This window comes from Bombina bombina, chromosome 10 (assembly GCF_027579735.1).
Source record: "Bombina bombina isolate aBomBom1 chromosome 10, aBomBom1.pri, whole genome shotgun sequence".
In the NCBI taxonomy this organism is placed as follows: Eukaryota; Metazoa; Chordata; class Amphibia; order Anura; family Bombinatoridae; genus Bombina; species Bombina bombina.
This window is the reverse complement of record NC_069508.1, coordinates 163,346,078-163,367,331: the sequence shown is the minus strand read 5'-3', so window position 1 is coordinate 163,367,331 and position 21,254 is coordinate 163,346,078. Positions and strand designations below refer to the sequence as shown.

Sequence of the window (21,254 nt, the reverse complement as noted above, 5' to 3'; positions counted from 1 at the left end):
CGAGAGTTGCAAGAGAATGACTGGATATGGCAGTTAGAGGAGGAGCTATATAGCAGCTCTGCTGTGGGTGATCCTCTTGCAACTTCCTGTTGGGAAGGAGAATATCCCACAAGTAATGGATGATCCGTGGACTGGATACACCTTACAAGAGAAATACCTGCTTTCTGCTTGTTACTGGAAGACATGAAGGCTAGCATAAAATCATGCGTGTAATTGGCAGGCAAAGGGGTTCAGATGACAGCTTTGTGAGTCACTCTCAGTCAAACAACATGGGGGTTAAATAACCTTGTGTGCTTTATTGGCAGCCAGTGGGTGTCAAATTACAACTCTATGTTAGTTACCGTTAGTCAAGCGGGGGGGGGTCAAATATTTGCTTTGAGGGTTACCAGTAGCCAAGAAGATGGCTGATACCTGGGGGGGGGGCAGCATAGAGGGACACTCAGGAAGGATCTTACATACAGGAGTATTAAACCCAAACACCATGAAGAGAGAACAAACGTTGGTCAGTGTAGATAGAGGGGAGATAGTGAGGGGAGTACTGGGAGTGAATAGCAGGGAGAAGATGCTAATGACAGCAATTAGGGAGGGTCAAAGCATCAGCAAGGGAAGTGCACTGAGTGGTGGCCGAGACATGATGGAGGTCAGGGTCAGTCTTAGGATTTGTGGGGCTCCTCATCCCAGCCAAAGGTCAGGCCTAACGGGTGTACAGCATAGATGCGAAGTGCTGCTAACCATAGACTTCACTGCTCCCCTGTACCTGTCCACTATACAGCCACCACATGTTCTCTATATTACAGTGTAGGTGTCACAGGTAACCCATTATCATATATACTGTGTGTTTATATATATATATATATATATACACACACACACACACATCTATCTGGCTATTCCAACCTATATAGGGGCTTTATTTTAACATGGGTCGTTAGAGACTGAACACAAAGGGTCTCAGCCCTTTCCAATTTACTTTTATCATCAATTGTGCTTTGTTCCCTTGGTATTCTTTGTTGAAAGCTAAACTTAGGTAGGCTCAAACTGATTTCTAAACTTCCTCAGTGCATTTTGACAGTTTTTCACTGCTAGACCGCGCTAGTTTGTGTGTGCCATATAGATAACTTGGTGTTTCTTATGAGTCAGCACTGATTGGCTAAAATACAAAAGAACTGAGATAAGGGGGCAGTCAACATATGTTTAGATACAAGGTAAGTGTACTAATATAACAGTCTTGGTTATGCAAAACTAAGGAATGCGTAATAAAGGGATTATCTTTTTAAACAAACATTCTGGGGTAGAGTGTCCCTTTAATGGAGCAGAGTTTTTTTGTAAATATTTTTATACACACTACCTATCCATTTCCATTCTTCTCCGTGAAGTAGATTTGTCCTGATCCCCCCCAGGGAAGAAAAACTGCTTGGCCACCTTATAATGGCCTGAACTTGGTTCCACAATAAACTCCCAAACTCCCCCTCTTAAAAATGGTGTATCTCCTCCTTCTAGATGCAACTACTTTATACCTGCCCCTTACTGGTAATAGAAAAGCTTCCCAGCAATAATGCAGCATGTGCTACAGTGTAGACAGAGTTTCTGCCAAAACCTCACAACAGTCCACAGCATCTTACTCTTAATTAGGAATTGTTTTAAGAGTAAGGTGCTGTGGACCTTCTATATTTTGCCCCTTACTGGTCAGAGATGATAAAAAATACTTAAAGGGACACTGAACCAAAAATGTTTCTTTTGTGATTCAGATAGAGCATGCAATTTTAAGCAACTTTCTAATTTACTCATATCAATTTTTCTTCATTCTCTTGCTATCTTTATATAAAAAAAGAAGGCATCTAAGCTTTTTTCTTGGTTCAGAACTCTGGACAGCAGTTTTTGATTGGTGCTTGAATTTATCCACCAATCAGCAAGGACAACCTAGGTTGTTCACCAAAAATGAGCCGGCATCTAAACTTACATTCTTGCATTTCAAGTAAAGATTCCAAGAGAATGAAGAAAATTTAATAGGAGTAAATTAGAAAGTTGCTTAAAATGTCACTCTCTATCTGAATCACGAAAGAAAAAAAATTGGTTACAGTGTCCCTTTAAAAGGAATATGAAACCCCAAAATTTTCTTTAGTAATTCAGATACATGTGCTTTTAAACCACTTTCTAATTTACTTCTATTAACACATTTTCTTTGTTCTCTTGGTATGTTTTGTTGAAATGACAATCTGTATAAGGCTACATGCAGCAGTGCGCTATACTCTCTCATACACCGCACATAGCATGATATTACAAAAGAGCGCATGTGTAATATTTTAAAAGTACTTGCTTAATTCCCAGGATATTCTGTGTTGAAGATACCTAGGTAGGCATCTGTAGCACTACACCGCAGGAAATATTGCTGCCATCTAGTGCTCTTGTAAATGGTTAACATTCTTACAAAACCTGTTGCCATATAGTGGTACAGAGATGCGCTGGCGCCTAAGCACACGTCCCTGCTTTTACTACCGCAAGTGGTGATGACAAGTGCCATTAGAAGCAATGAAGGAGATATGGTGGTTAGTGTTATAGGGACATGGTCTGGTAACAATTGTTCCTCTTTATGGTGTTCCCAATGATGCATTTTATCTGCTGAAACATGTTAAATAATTTACACAAATGGAGCCTTTACCTTTATTTTTCATGCGAATGACTATTTTGCCTTTTGAAACCACCACTGTACTGAAATTATGAATACTGGAGTACTCGATATAGAAACGCTAATCACAACGAGAAAAGGCAGCAGCAGAAATGAACCCCGTGTGGCTATGATTCATTCTCAGAGAAGAGACAATTATAAGGCAAAAGATATCAGGATTTTGATGGCATTTCTATCTGTTCAGATGTGATCCTGGCAGCAATATTGTTTCTTATTAAATAAAATGCAGAAGCAATTGAAACAAAATACACAAGTCTTTATTATAAATTAAATGTAATAAAATATATTTGTTGCAGTTAAAATATTTTAAATTTCCAACTTAGCGTTCTCTCTGGGTTTAGTGAAGGATAAGAATGTGCACCCATCTCCGTTATCCATCTGTGAGTGACATCATCGGTCACTAAGTGTTTTAAAACAAAACTTTCTTATAAGTTAATTAAAACGACACGTAAAAACCACTGCAACATGCTAGTGATTCCGTCAGGGAGGCGTTACAAGTGCAGGTCACTTCAGTCCCCTTTAAGTGCGTACATGATATCATCCTGGCTGACGTTGATTCTCACTCTCAGGTGGAGGTCATTTCTGCTGGACTCCACTAAGAGAAGTCGTGAAGCTCCAAGACGCAGACACACAGCCATGGTTTCTGACATAGAAGGAGGCTGCAATCCCTCAATCCTGCACAGTGCAATATGCTGACGATACACCTGCAACATAACAATTATGGAGCATAAGGTCCCTTTAACAATAATTGATCATTATAAATTCATACTTTTAAAGGCAACTATTCTAAACTTGACAAATTAACAACATTAAAGGGAAATGAAACACTTTTTTTGTGATTGAGACAGAACAAACAATTGTCCAATGATCACATGTTCTTTGTTTGCATGATATTTTGTGTTGAAGAGATACCTAGGTAGGCATCTGGAGCGCTACATGTCAGGATATAGTGCTGCCATCTATTGCTCTTGCAAATGGGTAACATTCTTGCAAAACTGCTGCTATATAGTGCTCCAAAACTGGGCCGGCTCAAGCATATGTCCCCAAAGATACCAAGAGAATGAAGACAATTATATAATAGAAGTAAATTAGAAAGTTGTTTAAAATATAATGCTCTATCGGAATCATGTAGAAAACATTTTGGAATTCATGTCCCTTTAACCCTTTGAGTGCTAAGCACTTTCCCACCTGGGTGCCAATATGTACTAAGGTTTTTTTTTTTTTTAAAACATTTTTTTTTTTTTACAGACCCCCAATACTTACACTGTTGGAAAGGTTAGCGATTACCTTTCCAACAGTGGGTCTTAGGGGTCTGTAGCTGCTTAGATGCCTGAGATACAGGCTTCTAAGCAGCATGCCCCCTCCTCCTATACTTAACATTGTTAAGTATAAAACATAATTTATGCTTACCTGATAAATTTATTTCTCTTGTAGTGTATCCAGTCCACGGATCATACATTACTTGTGGGATATTCTCCTTCCCAACAGGAAGTTGCAAGAGGATCACCCACAGCAGAGCTGCTATATAGCTCCCTCCCCTCACTGCCATATCCAGTCATTCGACCAAAACAAGCCGAGAAAGGAGAAACCATAGGGTGCAGTGGTGACTGTAGTTTAATTAAAATTTAGACCTGCCTGAAAAGGACAGGGCGGGCCGTGGACTGGATACACTACAACAGAAATAAATTTATCAGGTAAGCATAAATTATGTTTTCTCTTGTTAAGTGTATCCAGTCCACGGATCATCCATTACTTGTGGGATACCAATACCAAAGCTAAAGTACACGGATGATGGGAGGGACAAGGCAGGAACTTAAACGGAAGGAACCACTGCCTGTAGAACCTGTCTCCCCAAAAACAGCCTCCGAAGAAGCAAAAGTATCAAATTTGGAAAAAGTATGAAGGGAAGACCAAGTTGCAGCCTTGCAAATCTGTTCAACAGAGGCCTCATTTTTAAAGGCCCAGGTGGAAGCCACAGCTCTAGTAGAATGAGCTGTAATCCTTTCAGGAGGCTGCTGTCCAGCAGTCTCATAGGCTAAACGGATTATACTCCGAAGCCAAAAAGAAAGAGGTTGCAGAGGCCTTCTGACCTCTCCTCTGTCCAGAGTAAACAACAAACAGGTTAGATGTTTGGCGAAAATCTTTAGTAGCCTGTAAGTAAAACTTCAAGGCACGGACTACGTCTAGATTATGCAAAAGACGTTCCTTCTTTGAAGAAGGATTAGGACATAATGATGGAACAACAATCTCTTGATTGATATTCTTGTTAGAAACCACCTTAGGTAAAAACCCAGGTTTTGTACGCAGAACAACTTTATCTGAATGAAAGATCAGATAAGGAGAATCACAATGTAAGGCAGATAACTCTGAGACTCTTCAAGCCGAGGAAATAGCCATCAGAAAAAGAACTTTCCATGAAAGAAGTTTGATATCAATAGAATAAAGGGGTTCAAACGGAACCCCTTGAAGAACTTTAAGAACCAAGTTTAAGCTCCATGGAGGAGCAACAGGTTTAAACACAGGCTTAATTCTAACTAAAGCCTGACAAAATGCCTGAACGTCTGGAACTTCTGCCAGACGCTTGTGTAAAAGAATAGACAGAGCAGAAATCTGTCCCTTTAAAGAACTAGCTGATAATCCTTTGTCCAAACCCTCTTGGAGGAAGGACAATATCCTAGGAATCCTAACCCTACTCCATGAGTAATTCTTGGATTCACACCAATGAAGATATTTACGCCATATCTTGTGGTAAATTTTCCTGGTGACAGGCTTTCGTGCCTGTATTAAGGTATCAATTACTGACTCGGAAAAGCCACGCTTTGATAGGATCAAGCGTTCAATCTCCATGCAGTCAGTCTCAGAGAAAGTAGATTCGGATGATTGAAAGGACCTTGTATTAGAAGGTCTTGTCTCAGAGGCAGAGTCCATGGTGGAAAGGATGACATGTCCACTAGGTCTGCATACCAGGTCCTGCGTGGCCACGCAGGACCTATCAATATCACTGATGCTCTTTCCTGTTTGATTTTGGCAATCAGACGAGGGAGCAGAGGAAACGGTGGAAACACATAAGCCAGGTTGAAGAACCAAGGCGCTGCTAGAGCATCTATCAGTGCCGCTTCTGGGTCCCTGGACCTGGATCCTTAACAAGGAAGCGAGACGCCATGAGATCCAATTCTGGTTTGCCCCAACGGAGAACCAATTGAGCAAACACCTCTGGATGGAGTTCCCATTCCCCCCGGATGAAAAGTCTGACGACTTAGAAAATCCGCCTCCCAGTTCTCTACACCTGGGATATGGATCGCTGACAGGTGGCAAGAGTGAGTCTCTGCCCAGCGAATTATCTTTGAGACTTCTGACATCGCTAGGGAACTCCTGGTTCCCCCTTGATGGTTGATGTAAGCCACAGTCGTGATGTTGTCTGACTGAAATCTGATGAACCTCAGTGTTGCTAGCTGAGGCCAAGCCAGAAGAGCATTGAATATTGCTCTTAACTCCAGAATATTTATTGGGAGGAGTTTCTCCTCCTGAGTCCATGAACCCTGAGCCTTCAGGGAGTTCCAGACTGCACCCCAACCTAGAAGGCTGGCATCTGTTGTTACAATTGTCCAATCTGGTCTGCGAAAGGTCATACCCTTGGAAAGATGGGCCCAAGATAACCACCAGAGAAGAGAATCTCTGGTTTCCTGATCCAGATTTAGTAGAGGGGACAAATCTGTGTAATCCCCATTCCACTGACTGAGCATGCATAATTGCAGCGGTCTGAGATGCAGGCGCGCGAATGGCACTATGTCCATCGCCGCTACCATTAAGCCGATTACTTCCATACACTGAGCCACCGTGGGGCGCGGAATGGAGTGAAGAACACGGCAAGCATTTAGAAGTTTTGATAACCTGGACTCAGTCAGGTAAATTTTCATTTCTACAGAATCTATTAGAGTCCCTAGGAAGGAAACCCTCGTGAGAGGAGATAGAGAACTTTTTTCTTCGTTCACTTTCCACCCATGCGACCTCAGGAATGCCAGAACTATCTCTGTATGAGATTTGGCAATTTGAAAGCTTGACGCCTGTATCAGGATATCGTCCAGGTAAGGAGCCACCGCTATGCCTCGCGGTCTTAGGACAGCCAGAAGTGAGCCCAGAACTTTTGTAAAAATTATTGGGGCTGTAGCCAACCCGAATGGAAGAGCTACAAATTGGTAATGCCTGTCTAGAAAGGCAAACTTCAGGAACTGATGATGATTCTTGTGAATCGGAATGTGAAGGTAGGCATCCTTTAAGTCCACTGTCGTCATGTACTGACCCTCTTGGATCATGGGTAAAATGGTTCGAATAGTTTCCATCTTGAATGACGGAACTCTGAGGAATTTGTTTAGGATCATTAATTCCAAAATTGGTCTGAAGGTTCCCTCTTTTTTGGGAACCACAAACAGATTTGAATAAAACCCCTGTCCTTGTTCCGTCCGCGGAACTGATGGATCACTCCCATTACAAGGAGATCTTGTACGCAGCTTAGGAATGCCTCTTTCTTTATCTGGTTTGCAGATAATCTTGAAAGGTGAAATCTCCCTTGTGGAGGAGAAGCTTTGAAGTCCAGAAGATATCCCTGAGATATGATCTCCAACGCCCAGGAAACCTGAGCATCTCTTTGCCCACGCCTGGGCGAAGAGAGAGAGTCTGCCCCCTACTAGATCCGTTGTCGGATAGGGAGCCGCTCCTTCATGCTGTCTTAGAGGGGAGCAGCAGGCTTTCTGGCCTGCTTGCCCTTGTTCCAGGACTGGTTAGGTTTCCAGGCCTGCTTGGATTGAGCAAAAGTTCCCTCTTGTTTTGAAGCAGAGGAAGTTGATGCTGCACCTGCCTTGAAATTTCGAAAGGCACGAAAATTAGACTGTTTGGCCTTTGATTTGGCCCTGTCCTGAGCAAGGTATGACCCTTACCTCCAGTAATGTCAGCAATAATTTCTTTCAAACCAGGCCCGAATAAGGTCTGCCCCTTGAAAGGAATGTTGAGTAATTTAGATTTGAGCCATAGCGCCCTACGCGCCTGGATGGCGAATCCGGAATTCTTAGCCGTTAGTTTAGTCAAATGAACAATGGCATCAGAAACAAATGAGTTAGCTAGCTTAAGAGTTCTAAGCTTGTCAACAATTTCAGTCAATGGAGCTGTATGGATGGCCTCTTCCAGGGCCTCAAACCAGAATGCCGCCGCAGCAGTGACAGGCGCAATGCATGCAAGGGGCTGTAAAATAAAACCTTGTTGAATAAACATTTTCTTAAGGTAACCCTCTTAATTTTTATCCATTGGATCTGAAAAAGCACAACTGTCCTCAACCGGGATAGTGGTACGCTTTGCTAAAGTAGAAACTGCTCCCTCCACCTTAGGGACAGTCTGCCATAAGTCCTGTGTAGTGGCATCTATTGGAAACATTTTTCTAAATATAGGAGGTGGGGGAAAAGGGCACACCGGGCCTATCCCACTCCTTACTTATAATTTCTGTAAGCCTTTTAGGTATTGGAAAAAACATCAGTACTCACCGGCACTGCATAGTATTTATCCAGCCTACACAATTTCTCTGGCACTGCAATTGTGTCACAGTCATTCAGAGCAGCTAATACCTCCCCAAGCAATACACGGAGGTTCTCAAGCTTAAATTTAAAATTAGAAATCACTGAATCAGGTCTCCCCGATTCAGAGACGTCACCCACAGACTGAAGCTCTCCGTCCTCAAGGTTCTGCATATTGTGGACACAGTATCAGACATGGCTCTTACAGCATCTACGCGCTCTGTATCTCGTCTAACCACAGAGCGTATCGCACTTGCCTCTCAATTCAGGCAACTCTGACAGGGTATTATTCCATGATTGCAGCCAGTCCCTGCAAAGTAATCGCTATGGGCGTCCCTGATGTACTTGGCGCCGATATTAGCGTGCGTCCCTTGAGCGGGAGGCGAAGGGTCCGACACGTGGGGGAGAGTTAGTCGGCATAACTTCCCCCTTGACAGACCCCTCTGTGACAATTCTTTTATAGATAAAGACTGATATTTACTGTTAAGAGTGAAATCAATACATTTAGTACACATTCTCCTATGGGGCTCCACCATGGCTTTAAACATAATGAACAAGTATCCTCTGTTTCAAGACATGTTTGTACAGACATAGCAATGAGACTAGCAAGCTTGAAAACATTTTAAAAGCAAGTTAACAAGCAATATAAAAACGTTTACTGTGCCTTTAAGAGAAACACATTTTGACAAAATTTGAAATAACAGTGAAAAAAGGCAGTTACACTAACCAAAATTTTTACAGTGTATGTAACAAGTCAGCAGAGCATTGCACCCACTTGCAAATGGATGATTAACCCCTTAATAACAAAAACAGAAATAATAAATGACAAAAAAGTTTTTTAAACACAGTCACAACTGCCACAGTCTACTGTGATTGTTACCCTCCTCAAAGACGACTTTGAAGCCTTTGAGAGCCTTCAGAGATGTCCCTGTATCATGCAGAGGGAAGCTGAATGTCTCTGTCAGTATTTTTAGCTGCACAGAAAAGCACTAAAATAGGCCCTTCCCACTCATATTGCAACAGTGGGAAAGCCTTTTCTAGGCAAAAATCAAATCCAGCCATATGGAAAAAAAAAACTAGGCCCCAATAAGTTTTGTCACCAAACAATATAAAAACGATTAACATGCCAGCAAACGTTTTATATTACACTTTTATAAGAGTATGTATCTGTTAATAAGCCTGATACCAGTCGCTATCACTGCATTTAAGGCTTAAACTTACATTAATCCGGTATCAGCAGCATTTTTCTAGCAAATTCCATCCCTAGAAATATATTAACTGCACATACCTTATTGCAGGGAAAACCTGCACGCCATTCCCTCTCTGAAGTTACCTCACTCCTCAGAATATGTGAGAACAGCCATGGATCTTAGTTTACTTCTGCTAAGATCATAGAAAATGCAGGCAGATTCTTCTTCTAAATACTGCCTGAGATAAACAGTACACTCCTGGTACCATTTATAAAATAAACTTTTGATTGAAGTTAAAAAAACGAACTATAATACACCACTCTCCTCTTACTACGTCCATCTTTGTTGAGAGTTGCAAGAGAATGACTGAATATGGCAGTGAGGGGAGGAGCTATATAGCAGCTCTGCTGTGGGTGATCCTCTTGCAACTTCCTGTTGGGAAGGAGAATATCCCACAAGTAATGGATGATCCGTGGACTGGATACACTTAAGATAAATAAAGTTGCGCAGTGACGTCATCAACGTTATTGCGTGACGTCACCACGCATCACGTGAAGCCCCGGCGATGCCTGTCACTCTACAGGCATGATCGCCGGGGTAGGAGCAATTAGGAGCCCCCAGATCTCCCTCAAGGTGGGAGAGTGCTAGTGACGGCTCCGAGCCGTCATTAGCACCAGAGTGGGAAACTTTGTGACGGCTCAGAGCTGTCATTAGCACTCAAAGGGTTTAATACATAATATAAATATCTAGTTGATTAAAAACTCACCATAGTTAATATTTTATTAGGGGTTTGCCTTATATAATATTATATTGCATGTCATGTTAGCAAAGTCTCACACAGTACCAAGTTAAAATTATTAACTGAAAGTATGTAAATTATACAAATACATACATTGTACATAAGAGGTTAAATTTGTCTGATATATACGTTCAGGTGCACACTGCAGGTCACAGAAGAAGCCTCTAATATTACCGTGTCTTTCCTTCCATCCAGCAATCCCATGCAGAGATGTGCCCATCTAAACTGCTTCGCCCAATGCAGGGAGGACATTAAAAGGGATAGTCTAGTCAAAATTAAACTTTCCATGATTCAGATAGAGCAGCAATTTTTAACCCCTTAATGACCACCAATGTACCCTGTATGTCACTGGTCGTTAAGGTTTTTTTTTCAGGACATAATAGCACAAGTCCTAGAAAGAACACGCTATTATGCCCTCCCTCCAGCAGGCTTTGTGGAATAGAGCAGTCTCAACGCTGGTGGCAAGACCGCGCTATAAAAACAATTAAGTCCCAAAAAAAGGCCAATGACATACAGGGTACGTCGCTGGGTCCTTAAGGGGGTTAAGCAACTTTCTAATTTACTCCAATTATCAATTTTTCTTCTCTCGTATCTTTATTTAAAAAAGCAAGAATGTAAGCTTAGAAACTGGCCTATTTTTGGTTCAGAACCTCGGGTAGCGCTTGCTGATTGGTGGCTACATTTAAGACATCAATCAGCAAGCTCTACCCAGAATGCTGAACCTAAAAAATGGGCCAGCTCCTAAGCTTATATTCTTGCTGTTTCAAATAAAGATTCCAAGATAAAGAAGAAGACATTGATAATAGGAGTAAATTAGAAAGTTGCTTAAAATTTTCTGCTCTATCTGAATCATGAAGTAATTAATTTAATTTTGACTAGTCTATCCCTTTAAACTCATGTTTTTCCACTGTTGCAAGAGAGGCTATTTTTTTTTTTGAGGGGGGTCAATAAGCTGAAATTGAAACCTTTTACTTTAAGAGGAGGGTCACTGACATGTGCACGTAACCATCTATTTGCACAGACATGCAATTCCTGCTAGTTTCACAATTAAAACAAACAGCTTTCATTTAAAAGGACAATAACTCTAGGTTTCCTGAAAAGTTACAGCATTAATGTTAAAATAAGCAGCTAATAGAAGTGCATGTGTGTGTAACTGGTCCCTAAGGAAATATTGCTTATTGGCTGATGAGAACTCTCACTGCTTTATTAGACGACAGCGAGAAGCATAAAAACAAAAATGCTTCTCAGTATACCGTAAAGAAACAAACAAAAAAAAAAGCTAGTTTTAAAATGCATAAAACACACCTGTATGAGCAAGAATACAAAATGCCCAGAACCCATCTTAGGAATGTTAAAGGGACTCTATACTATATAAATGTTCCCTTAACTTGTTACAAACAATCCCCCCAACAGTAAAATCCACCACCCACACAACCAACCCCCCAAATAAAAACCTAAGCTCCCCATTGCCCTGAAAAGGGCATTTGGATGGGCATTGCCCTTAAAAGGGCATTTAGCTCTATTGCGGCCCAAAGCCATAACCTAAAAATAAAACCCACCCAATACACCCTTAAAAAATCCTAACACTGGGGAGGCGGAGCCAGCCGTGAACCAGTATGGCTGCAGAATAACGAAGCTCCGTATAGCCTTTCCCCACAAAACACACATGAAGGGTGAAACAACCAGCTAGAGAACTTAAAAGTCACCTGAAAGGAACTAAGACCTAGAGGAGCAACACTAGTTACAAGATAGAGACGGGGGATGCTGTGACCGAAAGAAAACAAGCCCAAACCCTGCGCTCATAGAAAAGACCCGGCGCCATCTTTAAGTAACTGCGCCATTGAAATTTACAGAACAGCAGCACGATTACCGCCACACAGCAGGTTCGCAGAACAGCCACCCCACCGGAACCCTGTCTCGGTACAACTAAGGAAACTGGCCAGTACTAGATGCCGACAGAGACTCCCGGTAAGCCCACCGGAACGGAAAGCTGCACTTATTAAGCTAACAGCTCAAGAGCTGAAGAAACACCTTCACTAAACAGACCGGGGTAAGCACTTAACCATCACAGACATCTAAGTCCCACATTATAAGCTACGAGGCGAAAAGCACAATTCTATCATATACTTACGGACATAATAAGGCTTCTAAGCATAGCGTGGCACATTACCAATAATCAGGCCTCTGCTAAAATAAACAGGCCTAACTTTACACCGGCTGCCTCCTTGTAAATTTATCTTTTTCTGCCATACACTGCACGTGGGAAACGGCTACATAACCTTCAACCTCATTAAAGCATGAAGAGGTGCTGACAAAGCACATTTAACACTTGATTAATAGCAACAGCCATACCACACTCCACATACTACAGAGATGACGTCTAAGCGCACTACTAAAGGTGATAAAACGACAAAATCAACCACTACCTCTGTTTCCAAGCTTAATTCTTACTTTAAAACAGTAGACACAGCCAGCTCAGTGCCTTCCAACAATACGCAATCAGATAGTGACATGCAAGAAGAGGACGCCGATACCATTCTACCTGAGTCTATCCTCCCTTTAACAAAAGCAGACCTGAGCTCGCTCCCCACAAAAGAGGACTTTACAATATTCATGAGCCAGGTCAGCCAGCTTATAAGAGACAGCTTATCTGAGGTCAAAAAAGACATTAGAGACTTAGGCAACAGAGTGCAACAATTAGAAGGACATGCTGAAGAGATCTCTGAACCAATCAATTTGCAAAGTCTACAGATCCAACACCAAACTAACGAAATACGACAAATGCAGATGCAAATAGAAGATTTGGACAATCGTGGCAGACGCCAAAACTTAAGAATAAGGGGAATCCCAGAAAGCATAACAACTGATACGCTTTCACAATATGTTCAGGACCTCTTTAGCCACCTATTAGACAATAAAGAAGACACCAATATTTCCATAGATAGAATGCACAGAGCTTTAAAACCTAAACCCCCACCCAAAACTCCACCAAGGGATGTTATCTTGCGCTGTCACAACTTCAAAGATAAAGAATTAATACTAGCCGCAGCTAGAAAGAAAGCACCCATATGCAAAGATGGCGACAAGATACAAATATTTGCGGACCTAAGCCCGTTAACCCTCTCTAAACGAAGAGAAGTCAAATTTCTTACATCACATCTACAGGATCACAACATCCCCTACCGGTGGGGTTTCCCCTTCTCCATAAGAGTCATCAAGGAAAACAAAGAAACTACCTACAAAGACCTAGAAGATTTGGACTCTTTCTGCACTCAATTAAATATCCCCTTACCAAGACAAATACCACAACCCCTGGATCAAGCAGAAGATACCCACATAACAACAAACTCCCTACCAAAGATTCAACGCCAGAGATGGACTACAGTCAGCAGAAAACGAAAAACAACGCTCTCAACAACCAGCGCCCCTCAGACCTCGACTTCAGACCCAACTTGAGAGACTGAGAATAACCACAGAACTCTAATTGTATATACACAAATTCAGATGTCATTGGACAACCCTGTTTAAGTTCTGAATTGCCCTATTACTCAGATACCCATAAGATGTTGCGTTCTCACGCCAAAGTTTAGTAAAACATTCTCCCTTCATATACTGACTAAGCATAAGCAAGGGGAAACGTCAGTAGTAATACTGTGTTACTACCCGTCCTCCATATTTTCATTACTAAGGCCGGGGATGTTCCCCCCGATCTTGAACCAGTTCTTGTTTGTTTTGTTATTGGTTTGTTTGTTTTTCTCCCTTTACCATCTCCTTACTTCTTTCTTTTCTTCCTGCATACCCCCCCTTACTGCTTATCTGCCACTTCAGGAAAAACTTGTGTTCTTACGGCCTCTTAGGTTGTTCATTTTATTGATGGTTTCTTTTATTTCAGCTCCCCTGAGGGAATATGGGATCTACAGGTCATCACATGGCGGTGTCGGCGACTCCGGCACTCCCCTACGCACCCAAAGGTATATATTATATGTCGGAAAAGCGGACACCCCAGACATGCCTTGTCAGGACTCTGCGGTAAGAGAAATAGAACACCACACTTTAGCACAATACTCGTACACCAGAGACACATATGGCACATAGACCAATACTGATAACCTCCCAAAATGCTAAAGGTTTAAACTCTCCCACGAAGAGGTCAGTCGCCCTACAATGGTTCACCAAACAAAAAAGCTCTATCGCATTCATACAAGAAACACACTTCTCCAGACTCAAGGAACCCAAATTTCAGAACAGAAACTTCCCTCTTTGCTTTCTTAATTCCAATGATAAGAAAAAGAAGGGAGTAGGGATTGTTATACACCATTCTCTCCCTTTCAAATTGCTGCACACTAAACAAGACACAGAGGGCAGAATACTCATTCTGGTAGGCCTTATATACAACAGACCCGTTACTCTGGTCAATATATATGCCCCCAGCACAAATAGGACTAAATTCTATAACAAATTAAAAACCATGGTACAAGAGGTAAACAGGGGTTGTCTTATCTTAGGAGGAGACCTAAATGCCACCTTAAATCCTGCCATAGACACAACATCAAATAACACCAAAACCTCACCAAGACCCCCACACTCCATCTTTAAGTGCATTAGGCATCTATGCCTGGTCGACACTTGGAGATTGCAACATCCGTCACAGCGGAACTTTACTTTCTATTCTCACCCGTGGGCAATGTACTCTAGGATAGACCATCTCTACATAGATCAGTCCCACCTCTCCCTACTGCACGACTCAGACATTATCCCAACGACCTGGTCCGATCATTCTCTGATAACAATGGAGTTAAATTGGCCAGACTCACCTACTCTCCCATTTATATGGAGACTAGACACGTATCTCCTTCACCACCCTCCAACCACACAGAAATTAAGGACGACTTTAACTGATTACTTCAACACTAACGCGATACCAGAAACCCGCCCTCTTTTTGTGTGGGAAGCTCATAAGACAGTATTTAGGGGCGAGTGTATCAAACACAGAGCATACCTCAAAAAACAGTATGATACTCAACTAAATTCCCTGACAACGGAACTACACACGCTTAAACTCAGACATAAACAGAGACCACAAGTTAGAGACACTCTTAGCAAACTGACAAACATCAGGAAAGAGCTTAATGCTTTACTTTTCTCTGAAGCCCAGAGGAAAACTTTACGACTCAGAAAGAAATACCTTTATGAAGGAAATCGGCCAGGCAGGTTACTGGCCAACTCACTCAAGGACAGAGCTTACATGACACACATTCATAGCCTTAAGACCCCCCAAGGAGAAACTATCCAGGACAGTAAAGAAATAGCTGCACACTTTAGGGATTTTTACAAACGGCTATATAATCTTGAGACCAATACCACCCCAAAGCATACACAACAGATGATAAATTATATCCAATCAGCCAACCTTACCAAACTAACACAAACACAAACATTAGATCTAGAAAAGCCCATTACATTGACAGAAATTCTGAACGTCATCAAAGACCTCCCCACAGGGAAAAGCCCAGGACCAGACGGCTTAACCAATCTATATTACAAGACTTACAGAGAGATCTTAGCTCCACATTTGTTAAATCACTTTACGGCCCTTGACGAAAGAAGCAACCTTACAAAAGACTCTTTAGCAGCACACATCACAGTAATTTTAAAGCCAGACAAATCAAGCGATGAACCGGCTAACTACAGGCCAATCTCACTTTTAAACGTCGATATAAAGATTTTAGGGAAAATTATAGCAAACCGCCTAAACTCAGTTCTCACTGACATTATTCACACTGACCAAGTAGGCTTCGTACCTGGCCGAGAGGCTAGAGATAATACCCTTAGAGCCCTAACACTAATAGAATTCTCCAAATATCAAAACATCGAATCAGTACTTATAGCTATAGACGCTGACAAAGCATTCGACCGAACTAATTGGCAATTTTTAAAATTACTCTTAAAAAATTTAGGATTCGGCCCCAAAATCATAAACAGAATATTCAGCCTATACTCCCACCCAAATGCTAAAGTAAAAGTTAACAAAATTCTATCAGATGCCTTTCCAATTCAGAATGGCACACGTCAGGGATGTCCACTATCCCCGATCCTCTTCATCTTAATGATGGAAGTGTTTGCATCGCGAGTACGCATGAACCAACACATTAAAGGAATAGAGATTGACCAACAAAATTACAAAATAGCATTATACGCGGACGACGTGTTATTCACAGTCTCATCCCCATCCTCGTCCATACCAGCAATCATGTCTGAGTTGGACGAGTTTGGAACATACACCAGCTTTCTGGTCAATAAACAGAAATCTGAGATCCTAAACATTAACTTGTCTGACACCAAATTTAAAGCCCTATCTTCGGTCTGCCCACTACGACTTAAAACAGACACAATCAAATATTTAGGGATCCATCTCTCACCGAACCAGACAACCCTATTTGACAAAAATTATAACACTCTTACTTAATACACAGCGGGACCTTAAAACATGGACGAACAAACCAATTTCCTGGTGGGGTAGGATTCAAGCCATAAAAATGACGACATTGCCTAGGATCCTCTATATGTTACAAACTCTCCCGCTACACCTACCGCTTTCATACCTAAATAAGGTCCAGAAAACCCTTAACACATTTGTATGGAATAAGTGTAGACCAAGAATCAATAAAAACACGATGTACAGGTCCAACCTAAACGGCGGGCTAGGCCTACCTAAGATTGAGGAATATTACCAAGCAGTTACACTACAAAGGATCCTGGACTGGCACAAAACGCATGAACACAAAGCATGGGTTACAATAGACTCACATATCCTAAAAGCCCCCCAGGTACACGCTCTCTGCTGGGTATCTAAAGACCTTAGACCCCCCCAATGCACTTACCTTGAAATTCATAAACAGCTCTTTAGATGCTGGGATCATATAATAGCCACTAAACATCACATATCCACATACAGATCACCCCTATTCCCAGTTGTCCTAAATGCAGAAATGATAGGGGGCCTAGACAAGGGATTCCAAAGACTAATTGAGTGGGACTACACCATCCCCCTATTCAAATTTACGGAAGCAGGGAAATTATTAGAAAGAGATAAACTAACGGATGTAGCTGAGGGGAGATTTTCCAAATGGCTAAAATACGCCCAATTACACCATTATATACACACATCTCCTTACAAAATAGATCTCCTAAGGAGACCCACAGCCTTTGAACATCTCTGCCTCACTGGGATAATCCCAAGAGGGACACTCTCCTTATCACGTAGGATCCTCACAAGTACCACTTCAGACACATTACCATCATTCACTGCCAAGTGGAACACGGATCTTGCAATAGACCTAGACATAGAAGATTGGAATAAAATATTTCGATCAGTTAAAAGGTCCTCCTCTTCTACATCGATACTAGAATTAAACTTTAAACTACTCCTTAGATGGTACCTCACCCCATCGAGGATAGCCAATATATACCCCGGCACCTCAGGCTTATGCTGGAGAGGCTGTGGAGCCCTTGGCAGTGTCGTACATATGTGGTGGCATTGCCCTAAAATACGTCCTCTATGGGATGCAGTTGAAACCTACTATAAACAATGCATCACAGCCAACTTTCAATTAACACCGAGGCTAGCCCTGTTGAATGATTTACCAAAGATACCATGTCGCCTGAAGACGCTGGTCCTACAAATAGGCCTTAACAGTGCTAGAAAACTGATAGCTAAACATTGGAAAAAACCCAACACACTAAACAAACCTATGTGGACAGAGGAAGTTGAGGAACAGTTTTCCCTAGAAAAATATGGCTACATGTGCCGTAACAAAACACAAACCATCTTAGACGCCAGTTTCTTATGGCAAGAGTACCTTTGAGACAATTCATCATTTTCCCTTAAACCACAAACACGCTATACATACCTTATTATCAGCTACCGGATAGTCTTGCCAGGGACTGACAAACACACTAGAGGTCGGGGAGTGCCGGACCGCTGAGACGGCCCATGACATTTTCCTCAGGTGAGCGATATGTTTCTCTCTTCTTTATCAATATTGACGAGGGATCGGCAGGAAACTTTCTTAAGTTATATTTTTGTTGTTATGTTTGTTTTTATTTGTTTTTACTTGTTAGATTGTTATTTTTGTCATGACCAACTCACATACTCAAGCACTATGCAGCAAGAGCCTAACGTGCCTTCCACCTACAGACTTTATCAGATGTTTGAACTATCTCTTAGACTATGAACGCCTTAAAAGAAAAGACAAATCCAACCCACAACATCTCTGTTTGTAACGCTGCATCGTCTTTTGAATGTTGAATTTTGCTTGATGTACAATCTGTAAAAATAACAAATAAAAAAAAAAAAAAAAAAAATCCTAACACTAACCCCCAGGAGAAGTCTTCATCCAAGCGGCAAGATGTCCTCAACGAAGCCGGCAGAAGTGGTCCTCCAGACAGGCAGAAGTCTTCATCCAGACAGAATCTTCTATCGTCATCCTTCCAACGCGGAGTGGCTCCATCTTAAAGACATCCGGCGCAGAGCATCCTCTTCAATCGAGCGTCTTCTTCTGGAATGAAGGTACCTTTAAGTGACGTCATCCAAGATGGCGTCCCTTAGATTCCGATTGGCTGATAGAATTCTATCAGCTAATCAGAATCTAAGGGACGCCATCTTGGATGACGTCACTTAAAGGTACCTTCATTCCAGAAGACGACGTCGATCAGCCAATCGGAATCTAAGGGACGCCATCTTGGATGACGTCACTTAAGGGGTACCTTCATTCCAGGAGAAGACGTCGATTGAAGAGGATGCTCCGCGCTGGATGTCTTGAAGATGGAGCCACTCCGCGTCGGAAGGATGAAGATAGAAGATGCCGTATGGGTGAAGACTTCTGCCTGTCTGGAGGACCACTTCTGCCGGCTTCGTTGAGTACATCTTGCCACTTGGATGAAGACTTCTCCCAGTAAGTGAATCTTCGGGGGTTAGTGTTAGGATTTTTTAAGGGTGTATTGGGTGGGTTTTATTTTTAGGTTAGGGTTTTGGGCCGCAATAGAGCTAAATGCCCTTTTAAGGGCAATGCCCATCCAAATGCCCTTTTCAGGGTAATGGGGAGCTTAGTTTTTTTAGTTAGGGTTTTATTTGGGGGGTTGGTTGTGTGGGTGGTGGGTTGTTTGTATTTTTCTACAGGTAAAAGAGCTGATTTCTTTGGGGCAATGCCACGCAAAAGGCCCATTTAAGGGCTATTGGTAGTTTAGTTTAGGCAAGGTTTTTTTTTATTTTGGGTGGGCTTTTTTTTATTTTGATAGGGCTATTAGGTGTAATTAGTTTAAATATTATGTTTTTTATTTTCTGTAATTTAGTGTTTTTTTGTAATTTAGCTAATTTAATGTAGTTAATTGTATTTAATTTAGGGAATGTATTTAATTGTAGGGTTAGGTGTTAGTGTAACTTAGGTTAGGTTTTATTTTACAGGTAAATTTGTATTTATTTTAGCTAGGTAGTTAGTCAATTTTTAACAATTTAGTAACTATTCTACCTAGTTAAAATAAATACAAACTTGCCTGTAAAATAAAAATAAACCCTAAGCTAGCTACAATGTAACTATTAGTTATATTGTAGCTAGCTTAGGGTTTATTTTATAGGTAAGTATTTAGTTTTAAATAGGAATAATTTAGGTAATGATAGTAATTTGCATTTAGATTTATTTAAATTATATTTAAGTTAGGGGGTGTTAGGGTTAGACTTAGGGGTTAATAAATATATAGTGGCGGCGACGTTGGGGCAGCAGATTAGGGGTTAATAAATGTAGGTAGGTGGGCGGCGATGTTAGGGGGCGGCAGATTAGGGGTTAATATTTAACTAGTGTTTTCTATGCGGGAGTACGGCGGTTTAGGGGTTAATAACATTATGTAGGTGTCGGCGATGTTGTGGGCAGCAGATTAGGGGTTCATAAGTATAATGTAGGTGGCGGCGATGTTGGGGGCAGCAGATTAGGGTTCATAAGTATAATGTAGGTGGCGGCGATGTCGGGGGGCAGATTAGGGGTTAATAAGTGTAAGATTAGGGGTGTTTAGACTCGGGGTTCATGTTAGGGTGTTAGGTGTAAACATAAATTTAGTTTCCCCATAAGAATCAATGCGGCTGCGTTACTGAGCTAAACGCTGCTTTTTTGCAGGTGTTTGACTTCTTCTCAGCCGGCTCTCCTCATTGATGTCTATGGGGAAATCGTGCACGAGCAAGTAAAACCAGCTCACCGCTGACTTAAGCAGCGCTGGTATTGTGCGGTATGGAGCACAATTTTGCTCTACGCTCACTTCTTGCCTTTTAACGCCGGGTTTGTAAAAACCTGTAATACCAGCGCTGTAGGAAAGTGAGCAGTGAGAATAACGTGCAAGTTAGTACCGCACCCCTCATAACGCAAAACTCGTAATCTGGCCGTTATTGTTCTCAAGGACATGCCCATAAAATTGACTGAGCCTGCAGGTAAAGCAGACCTGTTTATCATCTGTTTATAGTTAGGTAATGAAATGCTAATTGTGGCTGGGGTTACGATGAGCACAACCAGCCATTTCAGATACAAAAATCTCTCTATCCTACCCCCACAATTAATTATTGCTATTGTCTATCATTTACCTAGGTTTTTCTACAAAGAGTACATGACCCTTTAACTGCTACAAATTGCCCACAGGTGTGTCATTCTCTGCTTTTCTCTACCTATATTCGATTACACAGTGGAGTAATTAGTCAAGGCAACCTCCTTGCTTAATTATCTTCTGCTATGAGGGTTTGCGGTGCAATCCATTATAAATCTGATTAAATGAGGGCTCTCATCCTACTGAATAACTACACTACACCCCCTTGTGTTCAACACCTGCGGTTAGTAGCTACAAACCTGTTGAAAAGTTGCCCTCCTCTAATCCAGACCTGCGGAACTCAGCAATCACAGCTTTCAGAAAGGCTTGCTCCAGCACTGATGAACTCCTGTGGAAATATGTTTGTGTTAGCGAGTTCTCTGAAGCTGTAATCC

The 21,254-nt window shown here is 41.7% G+C and overlaps 1 protein-coding gene across 1 annotated transcript in view; it reads right to left on the bottom strand.

The window, feature by feature from the left end:
* Positions 1–2,921: 2,921 nt before the first annotated feature.
* The window catches only part of ORC1 (origin recognition complex subunit 1), a 116,870-nt gene continuing 98,537 nt past the window's right edge, over positions 2,922–21,254 (bottom strand). Inside the window, 3 exon segments of the mRNA XM_053693469.1 lie at positions 2,922–3,390; positions 21,120–21,134; positions 21,136–21,208. Of these exon segments, the coding sequence (XP_053549444.1) occupies positions 3,196–3,390; positions 21,120–21,134; positions 21,136–21,208 (283 nt within the window). The 3' untranslated portion in view covers positions 2,922–3,195.